Source organism: Mobula birostris, chromosome 10, assembly GCF_030028105.1.
Source record: "Mobula birostris isolate sMobBir1 chromosome 10, sMobBir1.hap1, whole genome shotgun sequence".
Lineage (NCBI taxonomy): Eukaryota > Metazoa > Chordata > Chondrichthyes > Myliobatiformes > Myliobatidae > Mobula > Mobula birostris.
Window position 1 is genome coordinate 100,451,700 of NC_092379.1, and position 27,244 is coordinate 100,478,943.

Consider the following 27,244-nt stretch of genomic DNA (forward strand, 5'->3'; position numbering starts at 1 on the left):
TACGTTCCCTGCCAGCTTTCTCTCATAATCTTTTTTTCCCCTTTCCTAATTAAGCCCTTTGTCCTCCTCTGCTGGACTCTGAATTTCTCCCAGTCCTCAGGTGTGCCACTTTTTCTGGCTAATTTGTATGTTTCTTCTTGGAATTGATACTATCCCTACTTTCTCTTATCAGCCACGGATCTTCCCTGGTTTATTCTTTTGCCCAACTGGGGTGAACAATCGTTGTAGTTCATCCTTACGATCTTTAAATGTTTGCCATTGCATATCCACCGTCAACCCTTTAAGTATCATTTGCCAGTCTATCTTAGCTAATTCATGTCTCATACCTTCAAAATTACCCTTCTTTAAGTACAGAACCTTTGTTACTGAATTAACAATATCACTCTCCATCTTAATGAAGAATTCCACCATATTATAGTCACTCTTACCCAAGGGGCGTCGCACGACAAGATTGCTAACTAACCCTTCCTCATTGCTCAATACCCAGTTTAGAATGGCCTGCTCTCTAGTTGGTTCCTTGACATGTTGGTTCAGAAAACTGTCCCGCATACATTCCAAGAAATCCTCTTCCTCAGCACCCTTACCAATTTGGTTCACCCAATCTATATGTAGATTGAAGTCACCAATTATAACTGCTGTTCTCTTATTGCACACATTTCTAATTTCCTGTTTAATGCCATCTCCAACCTCACTACCATTGTTAGGTGGCCTGTACACAACTCCCACCAGCGTTTTCTGCCCCTTAGTGTTATGCAGCTCTACCAATATCGATTCCACATCGTCCCGGCTAATGTCCTTCCTTTCTATTGCGTTAATCTCCTCTCTAACCAGCAATGCTACCCCACCTCCTTTTCTTTCATGTCCATCCCTCTTGAATATTAAATATCTCTGAATGTTGAGCTCCCATCCTTGGTCACCCTGGAGCCATGTCTCTGTGATCCCAAATAGATCATATTCATTAATAACTATCTGTACATTCAATTCATCCACCTTGTTACAAATGCTCCTTGCATTGACACACAAAGCCTTCAGGCTTGTTTTTACAACACTCTTAGCCCTTATACAATTATGTTGAAAAGTGGCCCTTTTTGATTTTTGCCCTGGATTTGCCGGCCTGCCACTTTTACTTTTCACCTTACTACTTTTTGCTTCTACCCTCATTTTACACCCCTCTGTCTCTCTGCACTTGTTCCCATCCCCCTGCCACATTAGTTTAAATCCTCCTGAACAACAGTAGCAAATGCTCCCCCTAGGACATTGGTTCCTGTCCAGCCCAGGTGCAGACCATCCTGTTTGTACTGGTCCCACCTCCTCCAGAACTGGTTCCAATGCCCCAGAAATTTGAATCCCTCCCCCTTGCACCATTTTTCAAGCCACGCATTCATCTGAAATATCCTCCTATTTCTACTCTGACTAGCATATGGCACTGGTAGTAACCCAGAGATTATTACCTTTGTGGTCCTACTTTTTAGTTTATCTGCTAACTCCCTAAATTCACCTTGTAGGACCTCATCACGTTTTTTTACCTATATCGTTGGTACCTATGTGCACCACGACCACTGGCTGTTCACCCTCCCACTGCAGAATGTCCTGCAGCCGCTCAGAGACTCCTTGACCCTTGCACCAGGGAGGCAACATACCCTCCTGGAGTCTCGTTTGCAGCCGCAGAAATACCTATCTATTCCCCTTACAATCAAATCCCCTACCACTATAGCTCTCCCACTCCTTTTCCTTCCCTCCTGTGCCGCAGAGCCACCCACGGTGCCATGAACTCGGCTGCTGCTGCCTTCCCCTGATGAGACTTCTCCCCCAACAGTATCCAAAACAGTATATCTGTTTAGGAGGGAGATGACCTCAGGGGACTCCTGCACTACCTGCCTACTGCTACGCTGTTTAGTGGCCACCCATTCCCTTTCTGCCTGTGTAGCCTTTACCTGCAGTGTGGCCAACTCACTGAATGTGCTATTCATGACTTTCTCAACATCGCGGATGCTCCAGTATGAATCCAGTCGCAGCTCCAGCTGCTCAATGCGGTCTGCCAGAAGCTGCAGCTGGACACATTTCCTGCACACATAGTCGTCAGGGACACTGGAAGTATCCCTGATTTCCCACGTGCTGCAGGATGAACAAACCATGGGGCCGATCTCAGCTGCCATGACCTACCCAATACGTTACAGCCTCGCTGCCTTCCTTGCTTCAAATAAAATACCGCTGCAGACCGTTCTCCTTTTAAAGGAACTTACTCGGCCTTACCTCACTTGGAGTGAAGCTCGTCTTCAGCCTCTGCTCGCCGAAGCCTCTCGAGACAAAGGAGGAAGACAACAGATTGAAAAGGTGGGAGGAGGAGAAGGCAGATTAGCAAAAGGGTATTAGTTGCAGCTGAATGGGAGGTTACAAACCTGACTGCCCGGGTAGGCCCATTGTCTCCGTCTACTCCTGCCCCACTGAACTCACGTCCACATACCTCATGTTCATTCTATCCCCTGGCTTCAGTCCCTTCCCACCTACATCCACGACTCTTCAGATGCTCTCAGTCTCCTCAGCTTCCAATTTCCTGGCCCTGACCACCTCTTGTTCAGCATGAATGTCCAGTCCCTATGCAACTCTATCCCACATTAAAAAAAGCTTTAAAGCTCTCCATTTTTTCCTCAGCAAAAGACCCAACCAGTTCCCTTCCACTACCACCCTCCTCACCTTGGTCATCAACCTGAAGAATTTCTCCTTCAGCTCCTCCCACTTTCTCCAAACTCTCACCATGGTCACCTGCTATGCCTGTCTTTCTGTTGGTGGTGTTGAATAGTCCATGTTCCAAACCTTCCCCAGTAATCTTCCCCAAGTCTTCCTGCGCTACATTGATGACTGCATTGGTGCTGCATCATGCACCCATGCTGAGCTCATCAATTTCATCAACTTTGCCTGCGATTTCCACTCTGCCCTTAAATTCACTTCGTCCATTTCTGATACCTGTCTCCCTCTTTCTCGATCTCTCTATCTCCAACTCTGTTGACAAACTATCTACCGATGACTATCTTAACTATTCTTCTTCCCACTCAATGTCCTGTAAGAATGCTATTCCCTTTTCTCAATTCCTCCATTTCTGCCGCATCTGTTCACAAGATGAGGTTTTCCTTTCCAGGATATCAGAAATGTCCTCCTTTAAAGAATGGAGTTTCACTTCCTCCGCCATTGGTACTCTTACCTGTATCTCCTCCATTTCCAGGAGATCAGCACTCACCCCATCTTTCTGCCACTCTAACAGGGATAGAGTTCCTCTTGTGCTCACCTACCACCATTGAGCCTCCGCATCCAATACTCAATACTCAACTGAATCCTACCACCAAACACATCTTTACCTCCCTCCTGCACTCTGCAGGAATTGCTCCCTCCATGATTCTCTTGTTCAACTGTCCCTCCCCACTAATCTCCCTCCTATCACATATCCTTGTAAGTGACAGAGATGGTACCTCTGCCCATTCAACTTCTCTCTTACCTCCATCTGGGCCCCAGGCAGACCCTCCAGATGAGACGACATTTCACCTGCGAACCTGTTGGGGTTTTCTATTGTATCTTGTACTCCCATGCAACCTCCTCTACATAGGAGAGACCCAATATAAAATGGGGAACTGTTTTGTCGAGCACCTCTGCTCTGTCTGCCAAAAGTGGAGTTACCAGGTGGCCAACCATATTAAATCCTATACCCATTCCTGTTCCAAAATATCAGTTCATAGCCTCCTCTTTTGCCACAATGAGGCCACACGCAGGGTGGACGAGCAACACCTCACATTCCATCTCGGTAGCCTCAATGGCATGATCATTGATTCCTCCTTCCAGTAATATTTTCCTTCCTCTTCTGTCTTCTTCTATTCCCCTCCCTGGCCTCTTTCCTCTTCTCACCTGCATATCACCTCCTCCTAGTACGCCTCCTTCTTTCCTTTCTCCTATGGTCCACCCTCTTTTCTTATCTTATTCCTTCTACTACAGCCCTTTACCTTTCCCACCAAACCTGGCTTTATTTATCACCTTGTAGCTAATCCTCCTTTAGTTCACCCAGTTTATTCTGGTGGCTTCCTCCTTCCTTTCCAGCCCTGAAGAAGGGTCTCAGCCGAAAACGTCGGCTGCTTATTCATTTCCATAAATGCCGCCTGATCTGCTGAGTTCCTCCAGCATTTTGTGTCTGGCTCTGACCGTCTTTTTTTCATTCTTTATAGCTTTTTACTGGCTCAGGCATACAAATATCGTCCAAAATATCTGGTCTAGCAACCAGTTTAAAAGGTCTAATCATTTCCTCCTGGATATCAGATGCAACGATGAAACTTGCAGCAAAGAATTTCTCTTCTTATCCATCATTGTTAACTGTGGAATGCCTCAGGGATTTATCCTTACTTCGTTCTCATTCATAATTTGCACAAGTCTTTATGATATTATTTGAAATTCTGGGGTTATCTCTCAGATGAAGCTTCCTCTGTTCCATCTGTTTCAAACTTCTTTTCTGCCTCTGTGATGTTGGACAGCAAACATCATAGAACATAGAATAGTAACACAGAGACAGGCACTTCAGCCTATCTAGTCCATGCTGAAACCATTTAAACTGCCGACTCCCATCAACCTACACTGGGCCATAGCCCTCCATACCCCTACTATCCATGTACCGATCCAAACTTTCCTTAGACTTTGAAATCAACCTCGCACATACCACTTCTGCCAGCAGCTCATTCCACACTCTCACCATCCTCTGACTGAGGAAGTTTCCCATCATGTTTGCTGTAAACTTTTCACCTTTAACCTATGACCTCTGGTTATAGTCCCACACAACCATAGTGGAAAAAAGCCTGCTTGCATTTATCCTATCTATACCCTTCATAATTTTGTATATCAAATCTCCTCTTAATCTTCTACATTTCAAGGAATAAAGTCCTAAACTATTCATTCTTTCCTTATAACTCAGGTCCTTCTGACTCAGCAACATCTTTCTAAATTTTCTCTGTTCACTTTCAACCTTATTTGCATCTTTCCGGTAGGTAGGTGCCCAAAACTGCACACAGTACTCCAAATTAGGACTCACCAATGTCTTATACAACTTCAAAATAACATCCCATCTCCTGTACTCAGTACCTGTACTTTGATTTATGAAGGCCAATGTACCAAAAGCTTTCTTTACAACCCTACCTACCTGTGATGCCATTTTCAATGACTTATGAACCTGTATTCCCAGATCCCTGTTCTACCGCACTCCTCAGTGCCCTACCCTTGTTGGTCCTACCAAAGTGCAACATCTCACACTTGTCTGCATTAAATTTTAATTCCTATTTTTCAGCCCACTTTTCCAGCTGATGCAGATCCTTCTCAAGCCATGATAGCTTTCCTCGCTGTCCACTACACCCCCAATCTTGGTGTAATCCGCAAATTTGTTGATCCAGTTAACCACATTATCATCCAGATCATTCATATATTATGACAAACAACAATGGACCCAGTATGATCCCTATGGCACACCACTAGTCACAGGTCTCCAATCAGAGAGGCAACCATTTACTACCACTCTCTGGTTTCTCCCACAAAGCCAATGTCTAATCCAATTTATCACCTCATCTTGAATGCCAAGCGACTGAACCTTAAGTTGTGTCACACTAATAACACCTAATTAAATGAATTCTTTCTGCCTGCCCAAACTCTATATCCCCCTGGTCCCCATAATATTCCTGTGTACATCTAATAACCTCTATCATATTTGCCTCCAGTACTACCCAAGGTATCTCATTCCAGGCATCCACCCACTCTGTGTAAAACAATCTGTCTGCACATTTCCTTTGAACTTTCCCTTTCTCACCTTAAATGCAAGCCTTCTAGTATTAGACATTTTGACCCTGGGAATAAAAGATACCAGATCTCTACCTATGCCTGGACTCTCAAAATCCTTTAAACTTCTATCAGGTCCCTCTCCTATCAGGGCTACGGTAGGAAACTTTGTCACATGGTGTGAGCAGAATTATCTGCAGCTTAATGTAAAAAAGACTAAGGAGCTGGTGGTAGACCTGAGGAGAGCTAAGGTACGGGTGACCCCTGTTTCCATCCAGAGGGTCAGTGTGGACATGGTGGAGGATTACAAATACCTGGGGATACGAATTGACAATAAACTGGACTGGTCTAAGAACACTGAGGCTGTCTACAAGAAGGGTCAGAGCCGTCTCTATTTCCTGACGAGACTGAGGTCCTTTAACATCTGCCGGACGATGCTGAGGATGTTCTACGAGTCTGTGGTGGTCAGTGCTATCATGTTTGCTGTTGTGTGCTGGAGCAGCAGGCTGAGGGTGGCAGACACCAACAGAATCAACAAACTCATTCGTAAGGCCAGTGATGTTGCGGGGATGGAACTGGACTCTCTCACGGTGGTGTCTGGAAAGAGGATGCTGTCTAAGTTGCATGCCATCTTGGTCAATGTCTCCCATCCACTACATAATGTACTGGGTGGGCACGGGAGTACATTCAGCCAGAGACTCATTCCTCCAAGATGCAGCATGGAGCGTCACAGGAAGTCATTCCTGCCTCTGGCCATCAAACTTTACAACTCCTCCCTTGGAGGGTCAGACACCCTGAGCCGATAGACTGGTCCTGGACTTATTTCATAACTTACTGGCATAATTTACATATTACTATTTAACTATTTATTACTATTTTCTATTACTATTCTATTACTATTTATTATTTCTATGACTATTACTATTTACTAATAGTAATATTACTATTACTATTTCTATTACTATTTATTATTTATGGTGCAACTGTAACGAAAACCAATTTCCCCTGGGATCAATAAAGTATGAGTATGACTATGACTATGACTATTTAGAAAAAGGAATTAAAAAGCATTTCAGAAAAAGGAATTGAAGCCTGCTCGTCTCTTCTCACGGCATATGGCCTCTATTTCAGGTGGAATCCTGGTAAACCTCATTTGCACCCTTTCCAAACCCTTTACATTCTTCCTATAATGTAACAGCTAAGATGAATGTGGTTCCCCACATACAATCTAACCAGAGTTTTATAAAGTTACAATATAACTTCCTGACTCTTGAACTTAATCCCTGACAAATAAGGGCAAGCATGCCATGCACTTTCTTTATTACCCTATCAACTTGTGTAGCCACTTTCGCAGAGAAATGGACTTGGAACCCAAGATCCTTGTCTCGGAATGCCATAAAGGGACCTTCCACTAACTATACTCTTTCACATTATATCTGATTTCCCAAATGCCACAACTCACACTTGACTGGGTTAAACTCCATCTGCCATTTCTCTGCCCATATCTGCAACTAATCTACATATATCCAACTGTAACACAAACAGCAGAGGTCCAGCACAGACCTCTACAGAACACCATGAATCATGGACCTCCAGTCAGATTAACGTCCGTTGATTATTATCCTCCATCTTTAATAAGATCCATTAACTACTATCCTCTGTTTTCTATAGGCAAGTCTATTCTGAATCCAAACTGCCATGGATCCCATGCGTCTTAACTTTCTGGATGGGCTGCTATGAGGACTGTGTCGAATACCTTACAGAAGTCCATATCGACAACATCCACAGCTCTACCACCTTCATCTACTCCTTGAAAAACTCAACTTTGGAACAAATCAGAGGAACACCATTAGCTCTTTATTAGCCCTATGGTTCCTCACCAATGGCTAAAGAGTATATAAGAATCTCTGTGAAAGCATCAGCAATCTCCTCTCTTGCCTTTCTCAATAAATTGGGATAGTTCCCATCAGGTTCTGGGGTTGTACCATCTTATTGCTCTTAGAGAGACCCAGCACCTCCTCCTTCTTGATACAAGGTTACCCCAGAATACCAGTATACCACCCCACCCTCTAATCTCAGTACTGTCCAAGTTCTTCTCCTCTGTGAATACCAATGCAAGCTAATTGTTTAGTACCTTGTCCATTTCCTCTGGACGCCAGGCATAAACTCTTTCCTTTATCTTGATTGGTCCCTCATTACCCTCTTGTCTTTAATATATACACAAAATGACTTATGATCTTCTTTAGTCCTACTCGCCAAAGACATTTCATTGCCCCGTTAGCCCTCCTGAATGCTTGTTTAGGTTCTCTTCTGCTTCCCTTATGTTCCTCTAGGGCTCAGTCCAATTTCAGTTTCCTAAGCCCTTTCCTTTTTGACTAAATTTACAGCATCTATCATCTAAGATTCCTGTACCTTGCCATCCTTGTCTTTCTATTCTCACAAGCATATGGTGGTCAGAAATTCTAACCAGTTGACCTTAAAGTAACCCCCATATTTACTTTATGTCAGATGTGGATTCACCCAATAACAGCTGCCTAACAGTGCTATAGTAAACATTTCCCCAATTTATCACTGTCCCCTGAGGTCCAATCTTATTCTTATCCATAACTATCTGTAAACTTGTGGAGTTTAGATCACTGTTCCCAAATGGTCTTCCACTGTAACTCTGATCACCTGGCCAAGCTCACATCCCAAAATGACATCTAAAATATCCCCTTTCCAAGCTGGATTGTCTATATGCTGCGTAAAGGAACCCTCCTGGATGCACCTAAACAATTTTTGCCCCATTTAAATCTCTGGCACTCAGGGAGTCCCAGTCAATATTAGCAAAATTAAGTTCACCCACTGCAACTACATCTTTCCATAACCTGCCAATGTATATCTTCCCCTTTATCTCCCTATCTATTGTATCTAAAATATCTAAATACTGAAACATTGAGCTGCCAGTCCTGGCCTTCTCTCAACCAATTCTTTGTAATATTGTGGTTCTATGTCACCCCAGTGGTGGCATATTCACGTCAAACCAAAGTTTCCTGAAATATATATCCGAAAACTGCAAGTGAAACATTATGAATGAGATATTCAGTCAGCAAAATTTAACAGTATTTCAGAAGGAACTTTTTTCCCCAATTCCCTTGCCCATCCTATTGCTTAACCTTGGTGAAAATTGCTCTCAAGAGTTATAGGAAAGCACACACATACACATATTTATACTGTGTGGATCCCAAGTATTCCATGAACTCAACTTTGTAAATGTCCTGCGTATTTCTGTTTTCTGGTAATTTTGAGTTGCTATACTCCTACTCAGATTCTTATAACCAACTCCTCTCCTCCTCCAGTTTCAGCTAAAACCACAATGTTTGTATCCTTGGAACCCAATCAATATCAAACAAAACTGAGCTTCTGAATGCAATTTCTCTCCATAACCCAACTCTGCACTTTCTGAATGTTCCATCAACTTCTTTTTCTTATGTACAATTGCTTCTTCCAGTATTCTCTCCAGCTAGGCTCCAATCCAGCAATCTTTAAAATCTACAAAGTCTCTCCATACAATATCTCTCTGTGTCAACCCTCCAGACCTTGTAACTTTATATTAATTCCTGTTCTTCCAAATTTTTTAGTCTTAAAATTCCATCAAATGTTTAAATCCATTCATATCCTGCACCCAACCTTCATAACATCCAGACAGCCCTAACCTCACACCTACCAGAAGCCCTAGAATCATCTGACTCTGTTCTTGCCTACCTTTGTGGAATTACTGATATCCAGATCCTATGCTTGGGTATTTATGCCCTAAAACTATCTTTCACTTGCTGCTACTGAAACCCCCTTCTCCCTTAAGACCTATCCTCTTTAACAGTTTGCCATCACACTAGCTGCTGCATCACTTACTCTGACTTCACTTGGCTATCCAGGCTGCCCTGCTGGCTGAGTTGCTCCGGCATTTTGTGTGTGCAGCTCATGTTTATACATTTTTCTGACTTAGAGGAGCATAGACCACAGAACACAAGATTTACCACAGCTGAACTTGCTGTCAACTATAATTCTAATCCAATGGCTTTTAAATTAGATTGATGCACCAGTTACATCTCTGAGTGCAGAAATGGGGTTTAATGAAAAATTTCCTTGAATGCTTAGCATGCCTGTCAGATTCCTCTCTGTGCAACTTTAACAGAGATTTTAATGTGTTTATTTGCAATAGATTAAGGCCTCTGTTTAAAGTGTGTTAACAATAACATTGTTTAAAGTAACTTGTTACTCAGTACTGAGCGGCTCTTTCTGTGTATCTGCTTGGTGAACATTTGGACTCTGTCACATAATTTATGTCAAAACGCTGATGTGAAAATGCCTTGTAACTAATGTCTTACTACTCCTCACCTCACTTCCCCTTCTTCTCAATGACTAGATTTTATTTGTGCTTTCCCTTTAGCTTTGTCCTCAACTCATCTTTAACACCTGCTCTAAATTTCACTTAACTCAGCATTGTGCACCCAAATTCTCAAGAGAAGGCCTTGATCTCCACACCACCCCTCTTGCACAACTCATCAAGGAGACACTGTGCCTCAAGCGGACAGCAGCCATCATTAAAGACCCTCACCATCTAGGACATACCCTCTTCACATTACTACCATCAGGAAGGAAGTATAGAAACCTCAAGATCCACATTCAATGTTTGGGGAAACAGCTACTTTACATCCACCATCATATTTTTGATTGCTCCATCAGCCCATGAACACTTCCCTGTTATTTGTCTTTTGCATTATTTATTAATTTTTGTAACTTATAATTTTTACATTTTTTGCTGTACTGCTGTTGCAAAACAACAAATTTCATGTCATGTATCAATAATAATAAATCTGATTCTAATTCTGATCCCAGCCACTTGTCACTCATCTTCTTTAACCATCTGTAACATGTCCCCTGTGATACATAACCTTGATCATTGAAGAAGATTCTTTTAATCCCTAACCACTTACCTTCTTCAGTGGCCCAATCTTTGTCCTAGGATTATCTCCCCTTTCTTCCCCTGAACTCTCAGAACCAGTTTCAGTCCTATGTGACATATTTTCCATGGTAGAAAACCATATGTCCATGGAACCAAATGGAGTTTTACAGCAGAAGGGACCTCATCTGAAACAGCTGTTTGCATCCTGATGCTATAGCTACCTGACACATTTGTTTGCTTGACCGATTTTCTAGGCAAGAATTGTTTTGCCACTGATCTTTGTTTTTTTTTCAGTATTCTCAAGTCAGGCATGGAACTGAAAAAATTGTTAATGGTAAGCCAGAATGTTGATACTCTGCCAGTCCCATGAACTCATGTGTTCATTCCACTTAACTGGGATCTGTGCTTAGCAACCAGGGGAAGTAGTCACAATTTGAAAAAAAGATGTTCAATTCGTATTTAGCCTTTGACACAGTAAAAATATTACAAAGCATTTTCACCTGGCAAGGTTTGCCACCAACCCACACGGCAGATAATTAGGATGGAAATTCATCTTTGTTCGCAAGGCCTAAATGAATGATGTGGTAGGATATGTATGTTGTAGTTTGTTTCTGAAATTTAAACGCTGAATTAAGCTGCAATCTTATGACTTCTTCTCCTCTACACTTCATATTTGGTACATGTAACTGAGGAACATTTCCTACTCCACTACAATAAGCAACCAAGAGCTTGGTGGAAGAAGTAGGCTTTAAGGAGTGACTTAAAGATTGGCAGAGATGGACAGAGGCAGAATGTCTTGGAAGGGATCCTAGAACTTAAAAGCATCAATTGCTAAAGGCACAGCTGCCATTGGAGGACTAACATAGAAACATAGAAAATAGGTGCAGGAGTAGGCCATTCAGCCCTTCGAGCCTGCACCGCCATTCAGTATGATCATGGCTGATCATCCAACCCAGAACCCTGTACCAGCCTTCCCTCCATACCCCCTGATCCCTTTAGCCACAAGGGCCATATCTAACTCCCTCTTAAATATAGCCAATGAACTGGCCTCAACTGTTTCCTGTGGCAGAGAATTCCACAGATTCACCACTCTCTGTGTGAAGAAGTTTTTCCTAATCTCGGTCCTAAAAGGCTTCCCCTTTATCCTCAAACAGTGACCCCTCGTTCTGGACTTCCCCAACATCAGGAACAATCTTCCTGCATCTAGCCTGTCCAATCCCTTTAGGATTTTATACATTTCAATAAGATCCCCCCTCAATCTTCTAAATTCCAACGAGTATAAGCCTAGTTCATCCAGTCTTTCATCATATGAAAGTCCTGCCATCCCAGGAATCAATCTGGTGAACCTTCTTTGTACTCCCTCTATGGCACAATGTATCTCAGAGATGTGTAAGAGGTCAAAATCGGAGAATTAGAAGAATCTTGGATGGCTCCAGGCACCTGGCACTCTATAAAAACAAACCTGCCTGCACATTTCCTTTGAACATTCTCCTTCTCGCCAGGAATGCAAGCCCTCCAGTACTGGATATTTCAGTGCTGGGAAAAAAGATACTGGTTATCCTCTTCATCTATATCTCTTACAAGGATAGGGACAATTAAGGCCATGGAAGTATTTGAAGACTAGAATTTAAGTTGATAGGTTGCAACATTGTTAGCCAATGTAAGCAACAAGCACAAATGGGGTGTATGAACACGTGTTGACATTAGTTAGGATATGGGTGGCAGAATTTTGGATGAACACAAAGTTATGACGGGTTGCAGTCAAAGATCATGAGATACCAAAACATGAAATCACTGATGTGTTTACTTTGGAAGGGTAAACAATTTTCATATGCAAACAACTGTACAGAATGAATAAACATTTTAGTAAAGACTACGTAAACATCATTTGAATTCTTAGCCATGTCACAAGTAAAGACAGTGTTGAGCTTAGAATGCAGTTATCCAGACACGAAGGCCCAGATTTGATTTCCAGCCTCCAACAGGCTGTAAATGATCCGATCTAGTTAAGGTGCCTTAGTTATTAAAAAAAAATCCAGAAAATGCCTGGTTGTTGTGTGACCAGACCTGGCTATAATGCTTCTCACTGACTAACTCACTGCTTAAGCTTAGAAGTTAAGAGTGGCCACTTAGATGAGGTGAGGGAGTTTGCTTCCAACACACATGAACCTTCAGGAGAGGAAGACAGTAATAAAAATAATAAAGAAATGGCTGCAGTAGCTAATGATAGAGAACCACACACTCACTTCTGCTAATTAAAATTCACACAATCAATCTATATTTACCACATTTTATCTGACCTTATGAAACACAAATCATTCTGTTAAATTTCAGAAGTCTGCTCGTACCTTGGAGCAAAGACTGGAGGTTCAGCTGGGCCTCTTGATGCAATTCCTCTACACAGGGTGGTCTGGTTGAGGAGTTGAACACATTTATATTCTGTTGCCATGACGACTTGAAATGGGCAGTCCTCTTACTCTCCTGATCCAAGTTTGATCCACCTGAAGTTAAAAATAAATGAGTAATTGTGCATGAATATGAAACAAAGAATTATAATGAAAGGCAGGCAGTGATGGAGTATTTAAGGAATGTAGCTGAAATTCAAATTCAGGCTCCACACTGTAACACAGAAATTCACTGCAAAGCTTCAATTAGTATGTCAACTTTGATTGGGCTTCTAAATTGAAACATCTTTGATCCCTGATGTAGACAGTAACGTGAGTAGCTATTGGTCCAGTGTATAAATCAAAAGGACAATTAACAAGCTGGGCTTCCAAAGCAGGTCACTCTGTACAAATAGGCAAATGCTACTCAAGTAACAGGACACTGCCAGCAGCAGGCAAGCAAGGTCACTAAAGCAATAAAATACCTATCTACTTCTTTAGAAGGCCTACAGACACAGATCCCTGTAGAGAATTGGAGAAACCTATGTGCACAGTCACTCAGACTGTCAAAAACCTACTAAAAAATCTGTCACAATGTTGCACTATAGTCTAAGGCGATTTTATTGAATATTTGAAACTATTTCTATTAATCAAAGAGTTTATTAAGCAAGATTTTTTCCCATCATTAACACTAGCAGTGTACAATTTGGAATTATTTAATCTGAAACTAAATTTAACACATACATCATTCTATATGTATTGGTGGAGAAGCAAGTGTTTGCTGAGAAAGCCTTTTGGAATTTTTTGAAGAAGATAAACACAGGATGAAGGCCACAGGATTCATATTCATTTGAGACCCTTACTAATTATTCATGTATTTTCCTCATGAAGCATTGTTTTGGTATTTCCTGCTGCATTTCCTAATCCTGATTTGTAATTCCTCTTTTCTGAATGTGTTTACCAGGCATGATTATAATTACTAGCACTGAGACCAGAAAATCACAGGTACCTCACACAGAAAGTCAAGGGAATTTGCTTCAAGTCCTTCTGGATCTGAGCTGGGAACATCAAGATGTGCAAAGCCAATTAGCTCTATTGATAGCATCTCACACCTGAAATGAAAGTTCAACCCTTACTCTGGCACTGAAGCTGACCCTTTAGGACAGTACTGAGAGTGCACACAACATGCATGAATCTCAGGCCCTCACTGCTGAAGGCAAACATCCCACCCTGCAAAATCTCATTTCAGGGAGGTGGGATGTCTGCAATAGAGTAGCTCCTTAGCAGCTAGCCAGCTAGTTTAAATAACGTTAGCTATGCTAATGAATGAATGACACCTGTTAAACTCACCTCAACATGTCTTTTACAGTCTTAACCCACCATGGGCAATAGAAAAGTCACTGTTGCAAACAGTGCAGCGAGCAACACTCTCATCATTTTGACCCCGATTAGACAGGGGTACATTTTTTTTGGAACACTCTACCATGGTGTGCTCTCGCTCGCGCTCTCTCTCTCACATGGTTGCTCGCGCGCTCTCAAGCGCTCTTGCTTGCTTTCCCTCTCACTTGCTCTCTCTCGCTTGCTTTCGCTCGCACGCTCTCGCTCGCGCGCTCTTGCTTGCTTTCTCTCTCGCTCTCTTGCTCGCTCTCAAAAAAATTGATTTCCCTGATATTGTATATAATTTGCGGGCATCAGGGAGCCACTATTAATATGTGGGAGACTCCCGGAACTTCCGGGAGAGGTGGGATGTCTGTGAAGGGCTCTTATGGAGAAATAAGTTCGCTTGAAGTCTTAACCAATATCTCTCTGCAGCTTCCTATGGATTCAGAACCTCTACTAAACCAGCCTGTTATTTTCTGGTGGGATCCAACTCTTAAATACACCTGAGCCCCAACTCTTACATATACCTGAGTCACCATATTTACAATTGCCAGCTATTCATTCCATTGCTGGTTCTGTCAGATATTCAATTTCCTCTGCATCCTTCCTCACATCTATCTACCGTGAAAGAATCCTGGTGTTTATTCTAATGCCATTTTGATAGTCCCATTGCCCATTTAATCAGAAGTTGACTTTGCACACCTTATCTTTGAGATATTGCTTATAGATTTTATTGTTAAGAATTCTCTGTTATGTTTTTCTTTGTTGTATTCCCTGTTTCTACCAGTAAATTACTTCCTATCCTCCGCAGAGGTTCTCTTTTACATTTTCCCAACATTCATTGGTTCAGCTGTATGGAAACTTACCATGTTATGGAGAAAGAGCACTTGAGTAGTTGTGCCATTCATAATAAGCTCTGGGAATCCAGAGGCATTTTGAAGACTGGTGATTACAATTTTGTAGGGGGCATGTTGTCTATAAGACTTAGTAGTCCAACTGCTGGCTATCAACATTTTTTTTCAGAATCCCATTTGCTGGCTACCTCCGAATTTGTTGATCTATAGTACATTGGCTCTTCATCACTTTCCTATTCTTAATCTTCCCTGACTTTGTAAATTGCTGAGCATTGTGTGCTTCCTCATTTTAGCCTTATTTTTTAGTGTCTCCACCATTTGTGGGTGTGCCTTTAGCTGACAGGGCACTGAATTAAACAATTCTTCATTAAACTTCTTCACTTTTTCTCTTCCTTTACAAAGCTAATTAAAATTCTGCTATTTGATCAATGAATTGTTCAGCTGCTTTAATAATTCAATATCAAATTCGATTAAAATGCCAATGAATAATGAACTTTACGAAGAAATTTACTTCTGATTTTGAAGGTACCTGCTATTACTTCACAGTGACTAGAGGAGCTTTCCCTACTTATACCCATCAGGTTCAGCATAGTGTTTACATAGAAAAGCATGACAAGGCATTTTTTAAATGTTTTCAGATGCTGAAAGTGAGAACCTTAAAGTTAGCACGAATTTACTCCTGCATTCTATTTTCTCTGCCACCATGTTTAGTCACATTCAACAGTCTCAACAGTCTTCCTTTTATCTGTCCCTGTTTCCTGTACTGTTTCCCATGCATCGGCTTCATGTTGAACGGTCAGCTTTGTGTTTTTATAAACAGCTAGCTCTGTCCTTTATCAACATCTCACAACATACACAGTTTATAATGTATACCCTATTTTCAGACCTAATGGGTTACAGATGATATTGTAGATTTATAAGTCTCTCCATGTCTTTAAACAGAGGGTCACCTTCTTCCCAATGATCCCAGATATGGAGTTTCATTACGCTATTCATTTTCTCACACTTCTCCTTCTTAGGGTCTGCTATTATTTTGCAAAGTATACTTCCATTCCTCATTCTGCTGTCATGTTCCTTCTGAATATTTGTCCTCCCAGGTGTTTCCTTTAAACACCCTTCTGTCTGGAATTCTCTTTTAATCTATAGTTTCTCCTTCAGCTCATCATCTGACTTACCCATATTAATAGAAAGAAACCGTACCACATCAATGTTCAGCACTGGCTTCGGGATCTTGGCTTCTAAGCTGCCAAGTGCAAAAAGCAGTGAATGGAGATGAGGAAAATCCTATAACAGGCTGTAGGATGACCCTCTACAATCATATCTTCCTTCCCAAGATGTAGTGGAGGGAAACACACAAAGTACTCGCCATCACAGACAAGAAACCACTGGATCGGGTGGGACTTAATCCATATCTTCAGGATGAGAAAATGTCATTAGCTCACCAGGTTTTTCACCCTGGTCCTCCAGGGCAGAAGAGAGCCAAAGGAATGGAAACCAGGCAAGATCAAAGTCTATCTCGAACTAAGGATACAACTTGTAGCCTTTTCAGCCTGTTGACTAAATTTGCTACTACCCACTGCAGCTCAATTCATGGATCCAACCTGGGGAGAATAAGATGGCAGCCCACTTCCCGTTGTCTTGGCAACAGAATATAAATATGCTTGACCTCTCATCCAAATTACCCAGTATGAAGGGATTGCATCAAAAGGCTCAGCTGAACCTCTTGCACAAGCTATCAGCTGTCTACTGAAATTTAGCGCATGATTCATGATGACAAGGTCAAATAAAGCAAGTAACTATAGATTGGCCATGTGAATTTTAATTAGCAGATGAGTATGCAGTTATCCATCATAAGCAGCAGCAGACATGTTATTGTTATTTCTGTTAGCTGTTAGTGTGTCTTCTTCTCCCAAAGGAGTATTTGTGTTGGCAGCAACCTCTCTCGTCAAAGTGATCACCTTATCCTACCCAACCTCATCATAGAAGAAGCCATCTCTGGCAATGAAGCAGTTCTCAGGTCTGAGCATAGAAGCTGCAAACAGAACTTATTGCTCACAACTTCCATTAAAGAAAGCACCGAATTTCCCAAGCAGGTTGATGGTGTTTTAATCAAACTTCTTTCCATCTTGGATAGGCTATGGAAATATAGTTGGCCATTAAAGTTGCAGGGAATTTCTAATGCGAACAAACACCATTCCAGGTTCAACCAGTTTCTAAGTTCGCTCCAGAGATCAGTCAGGTTGGTCTACATAGTTAAAGGTGGAAATCTATATGGATTGGGCTTAGCCACATAGAACTCTCACAATGTCATCCCCATCACACTGTCAGTCAAATTTACTTAAGTTAATGAGTTAGCCAATGGGTCACTGAACAAAGTTCTTAAAGATTCACAGCAATGGTTTGCTTCTACAATTTATCTTCCCAATCCATCCAAACCATTATTAACAGTGTTTCACCATAACAATTAATCAATCCATAGGAAAATGAAAATTGGCTTCTGGAGGGATAGGTACATGTGCCAAGAAGATTAGCTAGATTATTTCCATATCTTCAATGTTTCTTGAAGATCAAGGAAATGATGCAGACTTCAACAAATCTTCTCAAATGTTTACAGGAATCACCTGAAATGCAAGATCAAAACTCTTACTCATGTACATTACATTTACTTGTCATATTGTGTTTTATATTTATATTTACTGTGGTTTTTTTATATATAGTATTCTTTATGCTTATTGTGATTTTTTTTAAACTGTATCTGATCTGGAGTAACAATCATTTCATTCTCCTATACACCTGTCTATTGAAGTATGACAATTAAAAGACTTGAATCATGAACACCAAGCATCAGTACTGGCATCTTCCTCCATCTGGCAGAACTGGTCCTCACTCTCACCAACTTTTCCTTTAGCTCCTCCCACTTTCTCCAGACTTGAGGGGTAGCCATGGACATGCACATGGGCTCCAGTTATGCCTGCCTCTTTGATAGCTTTCTAAAATAGTCCATGTTCCAAGCCTTCCCTGATACTACTCCCCAACTTTCCCTCTGCTACATTAGTGCTGCTTTATGCACCCATGCTGAACTAATCAACTTCATCAACTTTGGCTCTAACTTCCCCCCGCCCTTAGATTCACTTGGTCTATTTCTGACTCCTTCCACACCATAACCCTTTCTCAACCTGTCTTTATCTTTCTCTGGAGACAAGCTATCAACCGACATCTTTTATAAACCTACCGATTCAACAGTTATATTGACTTTACCTCTTCCCACCAGTCTCCTTTCACTCAGTTCCTTCTTCTCCACTGCATCTGTTCCCAGGATGTAGCTTTCCCTTACAGGACATCAGAGATGTCCTCCTTCTTGAAAGAACAGGGTTTCCCTTCCTCCACCATTGATGTCACCCTCACCGGCATCTCCTCCATTTCCTGAACATCTGCACTCACCCCATCTTCCTGCCGCCTTAACAGTGATAGAGTTGCTCTTCTCCTTACCTACCACCCCATGAGCCTCTGCAACTTCCATCATCTCCAAAGGGATCCTACCACCAAATATATCTTTCTTCCTTTCTTTATCAATCTTTTTATTAATTTTTAAAAAGTACATATATACAAACAAGAGGAGAATTATCTCAAATATCTATATCAATAACAATACATATAAAGGGTAAAATAAACATTATCAAGATCATACATAGTATTAATCTAATAGTATATAATAAAAGATAAGATAATCAATTCTCCTCTTATCATTTCTTAAAAAGAAAAAAAGATAAGGAAATTTAAAAATTTTTATGTACATAAAAAAAACACTATTCAAAAAGAAAGAAAAAGAGAAAAAAAAGGGACTGGGCAGCCCATACTGACAGTAAAAGCAAGAAAAAGAGAAACTTTCTGATATAATCCAAAGTTTTGAGAAAGTAACCGGAAGAGCAATAAATCAAACCATGTGAAAATATTGAATAAAAAGTTGTCAGGTTTCTTCAAATTTAAAGAATGTATCAAATGTCCGACTTCTTATTTTCTCTAAACTTAGACAGGACATAATGGAGGTAAGCCACATATCTTTACTTCTCCTCCCTCCCCCCCGCCCCGCAAGCCCCCAGCAGCTTTCCGTAGAGAATGCCCCTTCCATAATTATCTTGTCCATTAATCCCTCCCATTAATCTCCGTCCCAGCACTTACCCCTGCGAATGACCTAAGTGCTACACCTACCCATTCAACTCCTCCCTCACCTCCATTCAGGGCCCTAAACAGTCCTTCCAGCAACACTTCACCTGCTAATCAGCAGGTGTCTTCGATTGTGTCCACTGCTTCTGATACAGCCTCCATTGCTGAGACAGTCATAAATCGGGGGATCACTTCGTCGAGCACCTTTGCTCTCTCTGCCAAAAGCGGAAATTCTCTGTGACCAAACATTTTAATTCCAGTTCCCTTTCCCATTCTGACATGTCGGTCCATGGCCTCCTCTTGTGTCAAGATGCATCCTCCCTCAGGGTGGAGGAGCAAAACCTTATATTCCATCTGGATAGCCTCCAACTCAATTGCATGAATATCAATTTCTCCTAATTAAAAATTTTCCCCTCCCCCTTCCCTTTTGCTCTGTTCCCCATACTGAACTCTAACCTTTCCTCACCTACCTATCGCCTCTCCCTGGTGCCCCTCCTTCCTCTCTTTCTCCTTTCATCCATTCTCCTCTTCTATCACATTCATTCTTCTCCAGCCCTTTACCTTTCCCATCCACCTGACCTTGCCTATCACCTTCTAGTTCACCCTCCTTCTCCTCTCCCTACATTTTATCCTAGCACCTTTCCAGTCCTGATGAAGGGCCTTGGCCTAAAAAGGTGACTGTTTATTCTTTTCTATAGATGCTGCCTGACTTGCTAAGTTCCTCCACCATTTTGTGTATGTTACTAAGCATTATTGCTTTGTATTAGAAACAATGTTCAAACTTCTATGTAAACAAATCGCACCTATTTTGATGCAGGATGAAAGGCAGGCCAAGGCTGCGATTTAGACTAACCAACTAACATGGCAGAAATACCTCTCCTTATTTAATTGCGAGAAACAATGGAGGAATCATTGATACACAAGCATATACCTCAAAGCAAAGGCCCCATCTCCGACCCAATGGAGGCATCACCCAGAGTAGACTATCCACAACCTTTAATCATGTATAAACTGGACAAAGAAGACATGAATAACTTTTCAACTCACTTCAAGTCGTGGTTGTTACTGCAGCAAAAATGGAGTAAATTGTCACCAAATACATGCTCTGAACACCTGCAAGTCACATAGCCAATGTGCACATAGCCACAGCAGATGGCATTACTTGGTTCCAAAATCTAATTTACATTACAAAGAATCTTCCAGAACAAAGTACGAGTTATGACTCCCTAAGACCCCATAGCAAGACAGCACCAAAATGCATGAGAAATTAAGCATAGGATAGAAACCCCTCTTTTGAGATTAGCTCAAATAATAGTCAACACCACACTAAGTAGATAGTTTTCAATATCATTGTCCTTTAAAATATAAGGCAACTCGAAACAGAAGCTTTAATCCTTGATTTCATGGTGTGTTTGCTTGGAACTATGGTATTTTTCATTGTCTACAGTTCTGCCTTCAATACTATAATTCCAAGCATACTCTGAGACCTGGGTGTCAACATCTCCCCCTACAACAGGATCCTTGATTTCCTGATCAACAGACTGCAACCAGTCAAGAGAGGCAGCAAATTATCCACGATGGTGCTACACAAAGCTGCATCCTCACCTCCGCTCTTCCCCACTCTACTAACTGTACACTCATGACTGGGTGGCCAGATTCTGCTCTAACTCCATCTACAAGTTTGCAGATGATATCACCAAATGATCTTAAATAAAGATGAGTCAGATTATAGCAGGAGATACAGAGCATGGTTACATGGTGTCATGACAACAACCTTTCCCTCAATGCCCACAAAACAAACTAGCTAGTCATTAACTTCAGGAAGGGTGCAGTGCACGTGTTCCTGTTTACATCAGCGGTGCTGAGGTCCAGAGGGTGGAGAGCTTCAAGTTCCTGGAAGTGAGCACCACCCATAGCCTGCCCTGGACTAACTACATTGATGCCACAGCAAAAGAGGTTCACAAGTGCCTTGACTTCCACAGGAGGTTAAAGATATTTGAAATGCCCTTATTGACTCTTACCAGCTTTCACTGATGCACCACAGAAAGCATCCTATCCAGATGCATCATAGCGTGGTATGGAAACTGCTCTGCTCATGAACCCACAAAAATGCAGAGAGTGGTAGACACAGGTCAGCACATCACAGCAACTAGCCTCTCCTCCATGAACTCTATCTATACTTTTCATTGTCTGAGTAAAGTAGCTAGCATAATTATAGACCCTACCCAGCCTAGACATTCACTGTGCAAACAAGAGAAGATCTGCAGATGCTGGAAATTCGAGCAACTCACTCTTCTCCTTTCTCCCATCAGGCAGAAGATACCTGAAAGCATCTACCACTAGGCTCAGGGAGAGTTTCTACTCTGCTGTTATAAAACCATCGATTGGCTCCCTAGTATGGTAGCATTGACTCTTGGCCTCACAATTCACCTATTTATGACCTTATTGTCTACCTGCACTGCAGTTTTTTAGGAGCTGTTACACTTTATTCTGCATTCTGTTACTGTTTTACCTTGCACTATCCCAATGTATTATACGATGTTTTGATCTGTATGAACAATATACAAGATACTCTTTTCACTGTACCTCAGTCCATGTGACAACAATAAACTGATTCCAACTCCAGTTCCATGAACTATACTGGACAAATTCCAATCTTAATGCCCACCATGGTCTTCATCTAATCTAAACTGATCTAATGTGTGTATTTGATCTATAAAAATTCATGTGATTCCATAAACACTCTTAAAACCATACAACCTCAACCCTTTCACCTCTCATTAGAAAGAATTACACAACTCACTAAAATAAAAATGCCGCAAAAGCTAGATGATAGAAATAAATCCAAGTCCAAAATGCACTGTAAAATTCAAACTACGTGGAGTGATGATCTGATTCTCTGAGCAGGAACAGCTCTCTTCTCTGGCATATCTAAGACATTGTAATGGTTCCATATGATTTATTATCCTTTTCTTATTCAATAACGCACTGATAAATTGCAGCATGCCCCCGACAAAAATGGTTCCCAGTACAACTAGAGATCAGATATTGGTTGTTGGTATTGAAGATCAATACCCTATTTTACAATTTGTAACTCTTCACATTCTGACTGTTGCAGACTGACGCTCAGTTGTACAATGACCAAGATGATTTTCGTATCCAAGGACACTCATAACTATTTACCTTTCAAACTTTGGCCAAGTTTTGCTACTTCTGATTCCTGTCAGGCTGCTCCTGTTAAAAATAATTAGAGTCCAAACTGCTTTTGCAATCTTGCTACCGCATTTTCCACTAACACAATGAGTGATGGTTTTCTCTTGCTACCAGAACCGCATTATTACATAAAAATTGTCATGAATTACAACAGACAATTATATAGTTCAAGCATTATGTGTTGGAGTTTACCCCATTGCTGATGATTGAAAGAGTTCAATATATTAAAGATCCATTTTTCTTAATACACTGATCAAACTGTTAGCCAACTCAGTAAATGGTTAATTAGCTTCAATTCAAAGCCATCTTTCCATCTTTGACATTGTGCAGCCAGTAAATTTAATGGATTAACTTCAAATAAATTTACCTACAAGTTAAGGGGAAACTGTCAATTAATGGCAAGTGGCAGGAAAGAAGGAAAATATCTTACTGGTTTAGAAAGACTCAAGATGCAATCTGTTCCTTCAAAATGCTGGAGAAGGAAAAGGAGGCTCTGAAAGTCTGCAATTGGAGGCATAGAATTAACCTTTTTGAGAAGTACTGAGAATGTGTATAGAGAGGGCAGGTGAGAAGTCACATTGTCTGCACTGCAGGCACACTTGCACAGTGCTCCCAAGGTTTATCAAACTGAAAAAGGAACTCTAACATACTGCTTTCATTCTGATTGCTGCATTAAAAAGCGAGCTGCAGGTTCCTTACGCCATCAGCATATCTTCATTGCTAGCAATCATGGGAAGTGGGTTATATCCTTAAAGGACTTGGTCTAGAATAGGATCAGTGCATCAGCATAAAGGGTCTCCATGAAGCTGAGGGAAATTGGAAAGGAAGTGCAACTTGTGTCTTTGATGCATGTGACCACACCCTAACCTGCCAGTAATTATCCTTCAGAGATGTCTCCTAATACCAGTGCAAGACATGGGTTCATTCTTCAGGCACAGATGGCAGTTTATCTGTGTTGTGCATATATCTGAAAAGGTTGCAATAAGCATGACACGACTCGACAGTAGCAGTGTAACGAAAGTCACACGAGTAAATATACCTGTGTCCTGGTTCACACCTACGATGCACGTCTCCTTGCCAACATGCTGTGATGTTAGTGCCTTGATTTACAAGCTTAAAGACAAGGACTGCAGCTTTGTACACACAAGAAAATCTGCAGATTCTGGAAATCCAAAGCAACACAAAGCAAAACGCTGGAGGAACTCAGCAGGTCAGGCAGCATCTATAGTAAAGAATAAACAGTCAACGTTTCAGGATGAGACTCTTCTTCATGACTGAGAAGAAAGTGAGAGATGCTGGAATCAAAGAATCGAAGGCAGCAGAGACCACAGAGAGGGAGCAGTATTCTTTTCCAAAGATGCTGCCTAGCCTGCTGAGTTCCTCCGGCATTTTGTGTGTTTTGTAGCTTTGCATAGTTTGGTTCTGATTTGTTGGTAAGGAAGAGAAGAGTGAGGCCCAAATTTTACGGTTCTGGTGACATCAGCATAATTGAGGATCATGCTGGAGGAACATCAGAGGACTGGGATCGATTATGTCTTAAAATGACCAGTCTGATTTCTTGCTGGGTGAGAATTTAACTGGAAATAGTCATTTTCATGTTGAAAGTGTTTTTATTTGCAATTTGTGCATTAAAATTGTCTATTGGTATCCATTTCTAAATCCATTTGGCAGAATGAACAGATTTATAGCCTGTCCCAGAGACCAGTAATGAGTATAAAAAATATGACCTTAGTATTTATCATTCCAAAGCAGTGAGTGGTAGGAGTTACCACACAAGCCTGTGGCATGTACAGTATCACAGCAAAAACCTTGCAATGCATGCCCTTTTTAGGTGGACTGATTCACCCATCGTCTCACAAATCCAAAAGGCAGGACACTACCAGCAAAAACTATAATATTATTTAACAAAAAAGAGATGAAAAATAAAAGACATTACCATAAGTGGACTAAGTGTGTGAATGAGGTGAGTTGTTGCAGTGTAGAGGTATCTTTGTTCTCTGCTCTCCAACGAATCAGGTATGAAAACCTGTCAATGTCCATGAATTACATAATTAATTCTAAAGCCCAGAAGTGGTCTGCGGTTAAATGACTGGGTGAGAATTATGCTGGGCATTAAGAACTCCTCCAAGCTTGGCCCACCTCCCATCATAACTATCTACTAAAGTTCTCCTCATTTGAGGGTCTGGTATAATCTATGGACATGGAATCTCTCACTAGACAGGAAGAGTAACCCTTTCCTTCTTGTTCTCATGAAACAAAATGTAAAATAAACTTATGTATGTTGAAATATGTTCATCCATTTTAAGACAGCTCCATATCACATATTAATGATAAATGACTTTGATTTGCAGTATTGGTTAAAGCACCCACAAAACTTATCATATTGACTCCATGTTGATGAAACCAAGAGAACGCAAAACAGATTTTACAGTAGCTGCCTGACTGACCAAGTTCTCCGAAAGATCAAAAGAGATTTTTCAATTCATTTTTGGAGTTGGAGTATTTGGCCAGCATTTGCCAGGACACATTTATGAGTGTGCAGAGATATCTAGGCTACACAGGTTAAGGATGGCAAATTTCCATTCCTCATGAATCAGATAAGGTTTTACATTGATCTTGTGGTTCTGTGGTCACCATTGGTAATGACTAGTTCTTTTCTTCAATTAATTAACAATTTAAATTTCACAGTGGGTTTTGTATTTGTATCCCTGGATTGGTCGTCCAGGCATCTTAATTTAACCACAGAGACACGACAATACCCCTGATGTTCACTGTGGGAAGATACAAGGTAATGAATATAGGAAGCAGAATAAATAGAGAGTGGCAATTATGTCTGGGTGGTAATTCAATTACATGTATAATTATAGCACTCACAATTGCTGAAAGCAAAATAATTGTAATCACTTCTGCAAGACAAAATGGACAAGGAACAATCCACTGCTGTCTTTGGCTCTGCATAGTTTATATGGCCTCTGTCATTCTTCACCCAAAAGCCAAGTACCTTTCATTTAAACGACTCAAGAAGGGGACTCAATTGATGGCCAAACTTGGTACAAAATTCCAGTACTTTAGGTGCATTCTGAGGGAGGGGAAGCTCAGTAACACTGGTGTGAGCTCCTCCCCTTCGCCGCTATCACCTTTCCCTGACCATTTATGTCAATGCTGAATCCAGATAGAAAACTTCAGGCTGCAAAATGCCAAACTTAGCCAAACTTTGTGCCTGTATAACCTCCTCAGTATTTTCACAGCATCTTCAAGTATTCTTGTTTGCTCTCAATGTCACTTTTGCTTCCTCTGCCCATCACCTTCGTTCCATTTCTCGAACTTCCTACCCTCCTCTTTATTGGATATGGTTTCTCTTTAACTACTTTGGATATAACTTCCATAATCTTAAATAACTTGGTCAGGATGTCTCACAACCTCCAAGGAAAGGGGCCTCATCTTTTTCAGTCCTGTGCTGATCAACTGGCTGGAGTGTTCATCGATATCTTTTACTTCTCACTTCAGCAGTCTGTAGTACCTATCTGCTTCAAGCTGCCTGTTACTATGCTGGTGTCTAAGAAGAACCTGGATCTATTGTTTAGTAGCACTTACGTCCAATATGATGAAATATTAAGAGTGGCTGGTGATAAAAAATATCATCTCCTGCCTGAAGAGTGACCTAGATCCACTCCAATTTGCCTACCATCACAACAGGCCAACAACTGATGCCACTTCATCACCTCTTCACCCAATGCTGCAATATTTGGAGAGCAAAGATGCATACATTCAGATACTCTTCATTGACTGCCGCTTGGTATTCAATACTATCATCCCCTCAAAACTAATCAACAAGCTTCAATTCCTAGGCCTCAATGCCTCTTCATGCAATTGGATCCTCAATTTCTTCACTTGCAGACCCAGTCAGTTCAAACTGGCAGAAAAATTGTCTCCACAATCTCCCTTAGCACAAGTGCACCACAAGGCTGGGTGCTTAGCCCTGTGCTCTACTGGCTTTATACTCATGAATGTGAGGCAATTCCATATTTAAGTTTGCCAGTGACATCATTGTCTTTGGCCGATCAAGGGTGGTGCAGAATCAACATATAGGAAGGATATTGAAAATCTGGTTGAGTGGTGCCACAACAATCTCTCACTCAGTGTCAGCCAGACCAAGGTGATGATTATTGACATCAGGAGGAAGAAACTGGAGATCTAAGAGTCAGTCCTCAATGGGGATCAGAGGTGGAGATGGTCAGCAACTTTAAATACCTCGATGTTACCTTTTCAGAGTATCTGTTCTGGGTCCAACACGTAACTGCCATTATGAAGAAAGGAAGGTGGCACCTCTACTAACCAAGATGTAGCATGCCATCTAAAACTTTGATACACATTTATTGATGCGTGGTAGTGGTAGAGTATTGATTGGCTGCACCACGGCCTGGTATGGAAACGCCAAAGTTCTCGTACGGAAAAGCCTACAAAAAGTGTGCAGCCCAGTCCATTATGGATAAAGATATCCCCATCAT

General features: G+C 41.3%; 1 protein-coding gene across 5 annotated transcripts in view; it reads right to left on the reverse strand.

Annotated features, from left to right (window-relative positions):
• nhsl2 (NHS-like 2) overlaps positions 1 to 27,244 on the reverse strand; it is a 405,566-nt gene that overhangs the window by 45,736 nt on the left and 332,586 nt on the right. For all 5 annotated transcript variants that reach the window (XM_072270705.1, XM_072270706.1, XM_072270708.1 and 2 more), the window contains exon 2: positions 13,090 to 13,242. In XM_072270705.1, the coding sequence (XP_072126806.1) occupies positions 13,090 to 13,242 (153 nt within the window). The remainder of the gene's footprint in view (positions 1 to 13,089; positions 13,243 to 27,244) is intronic.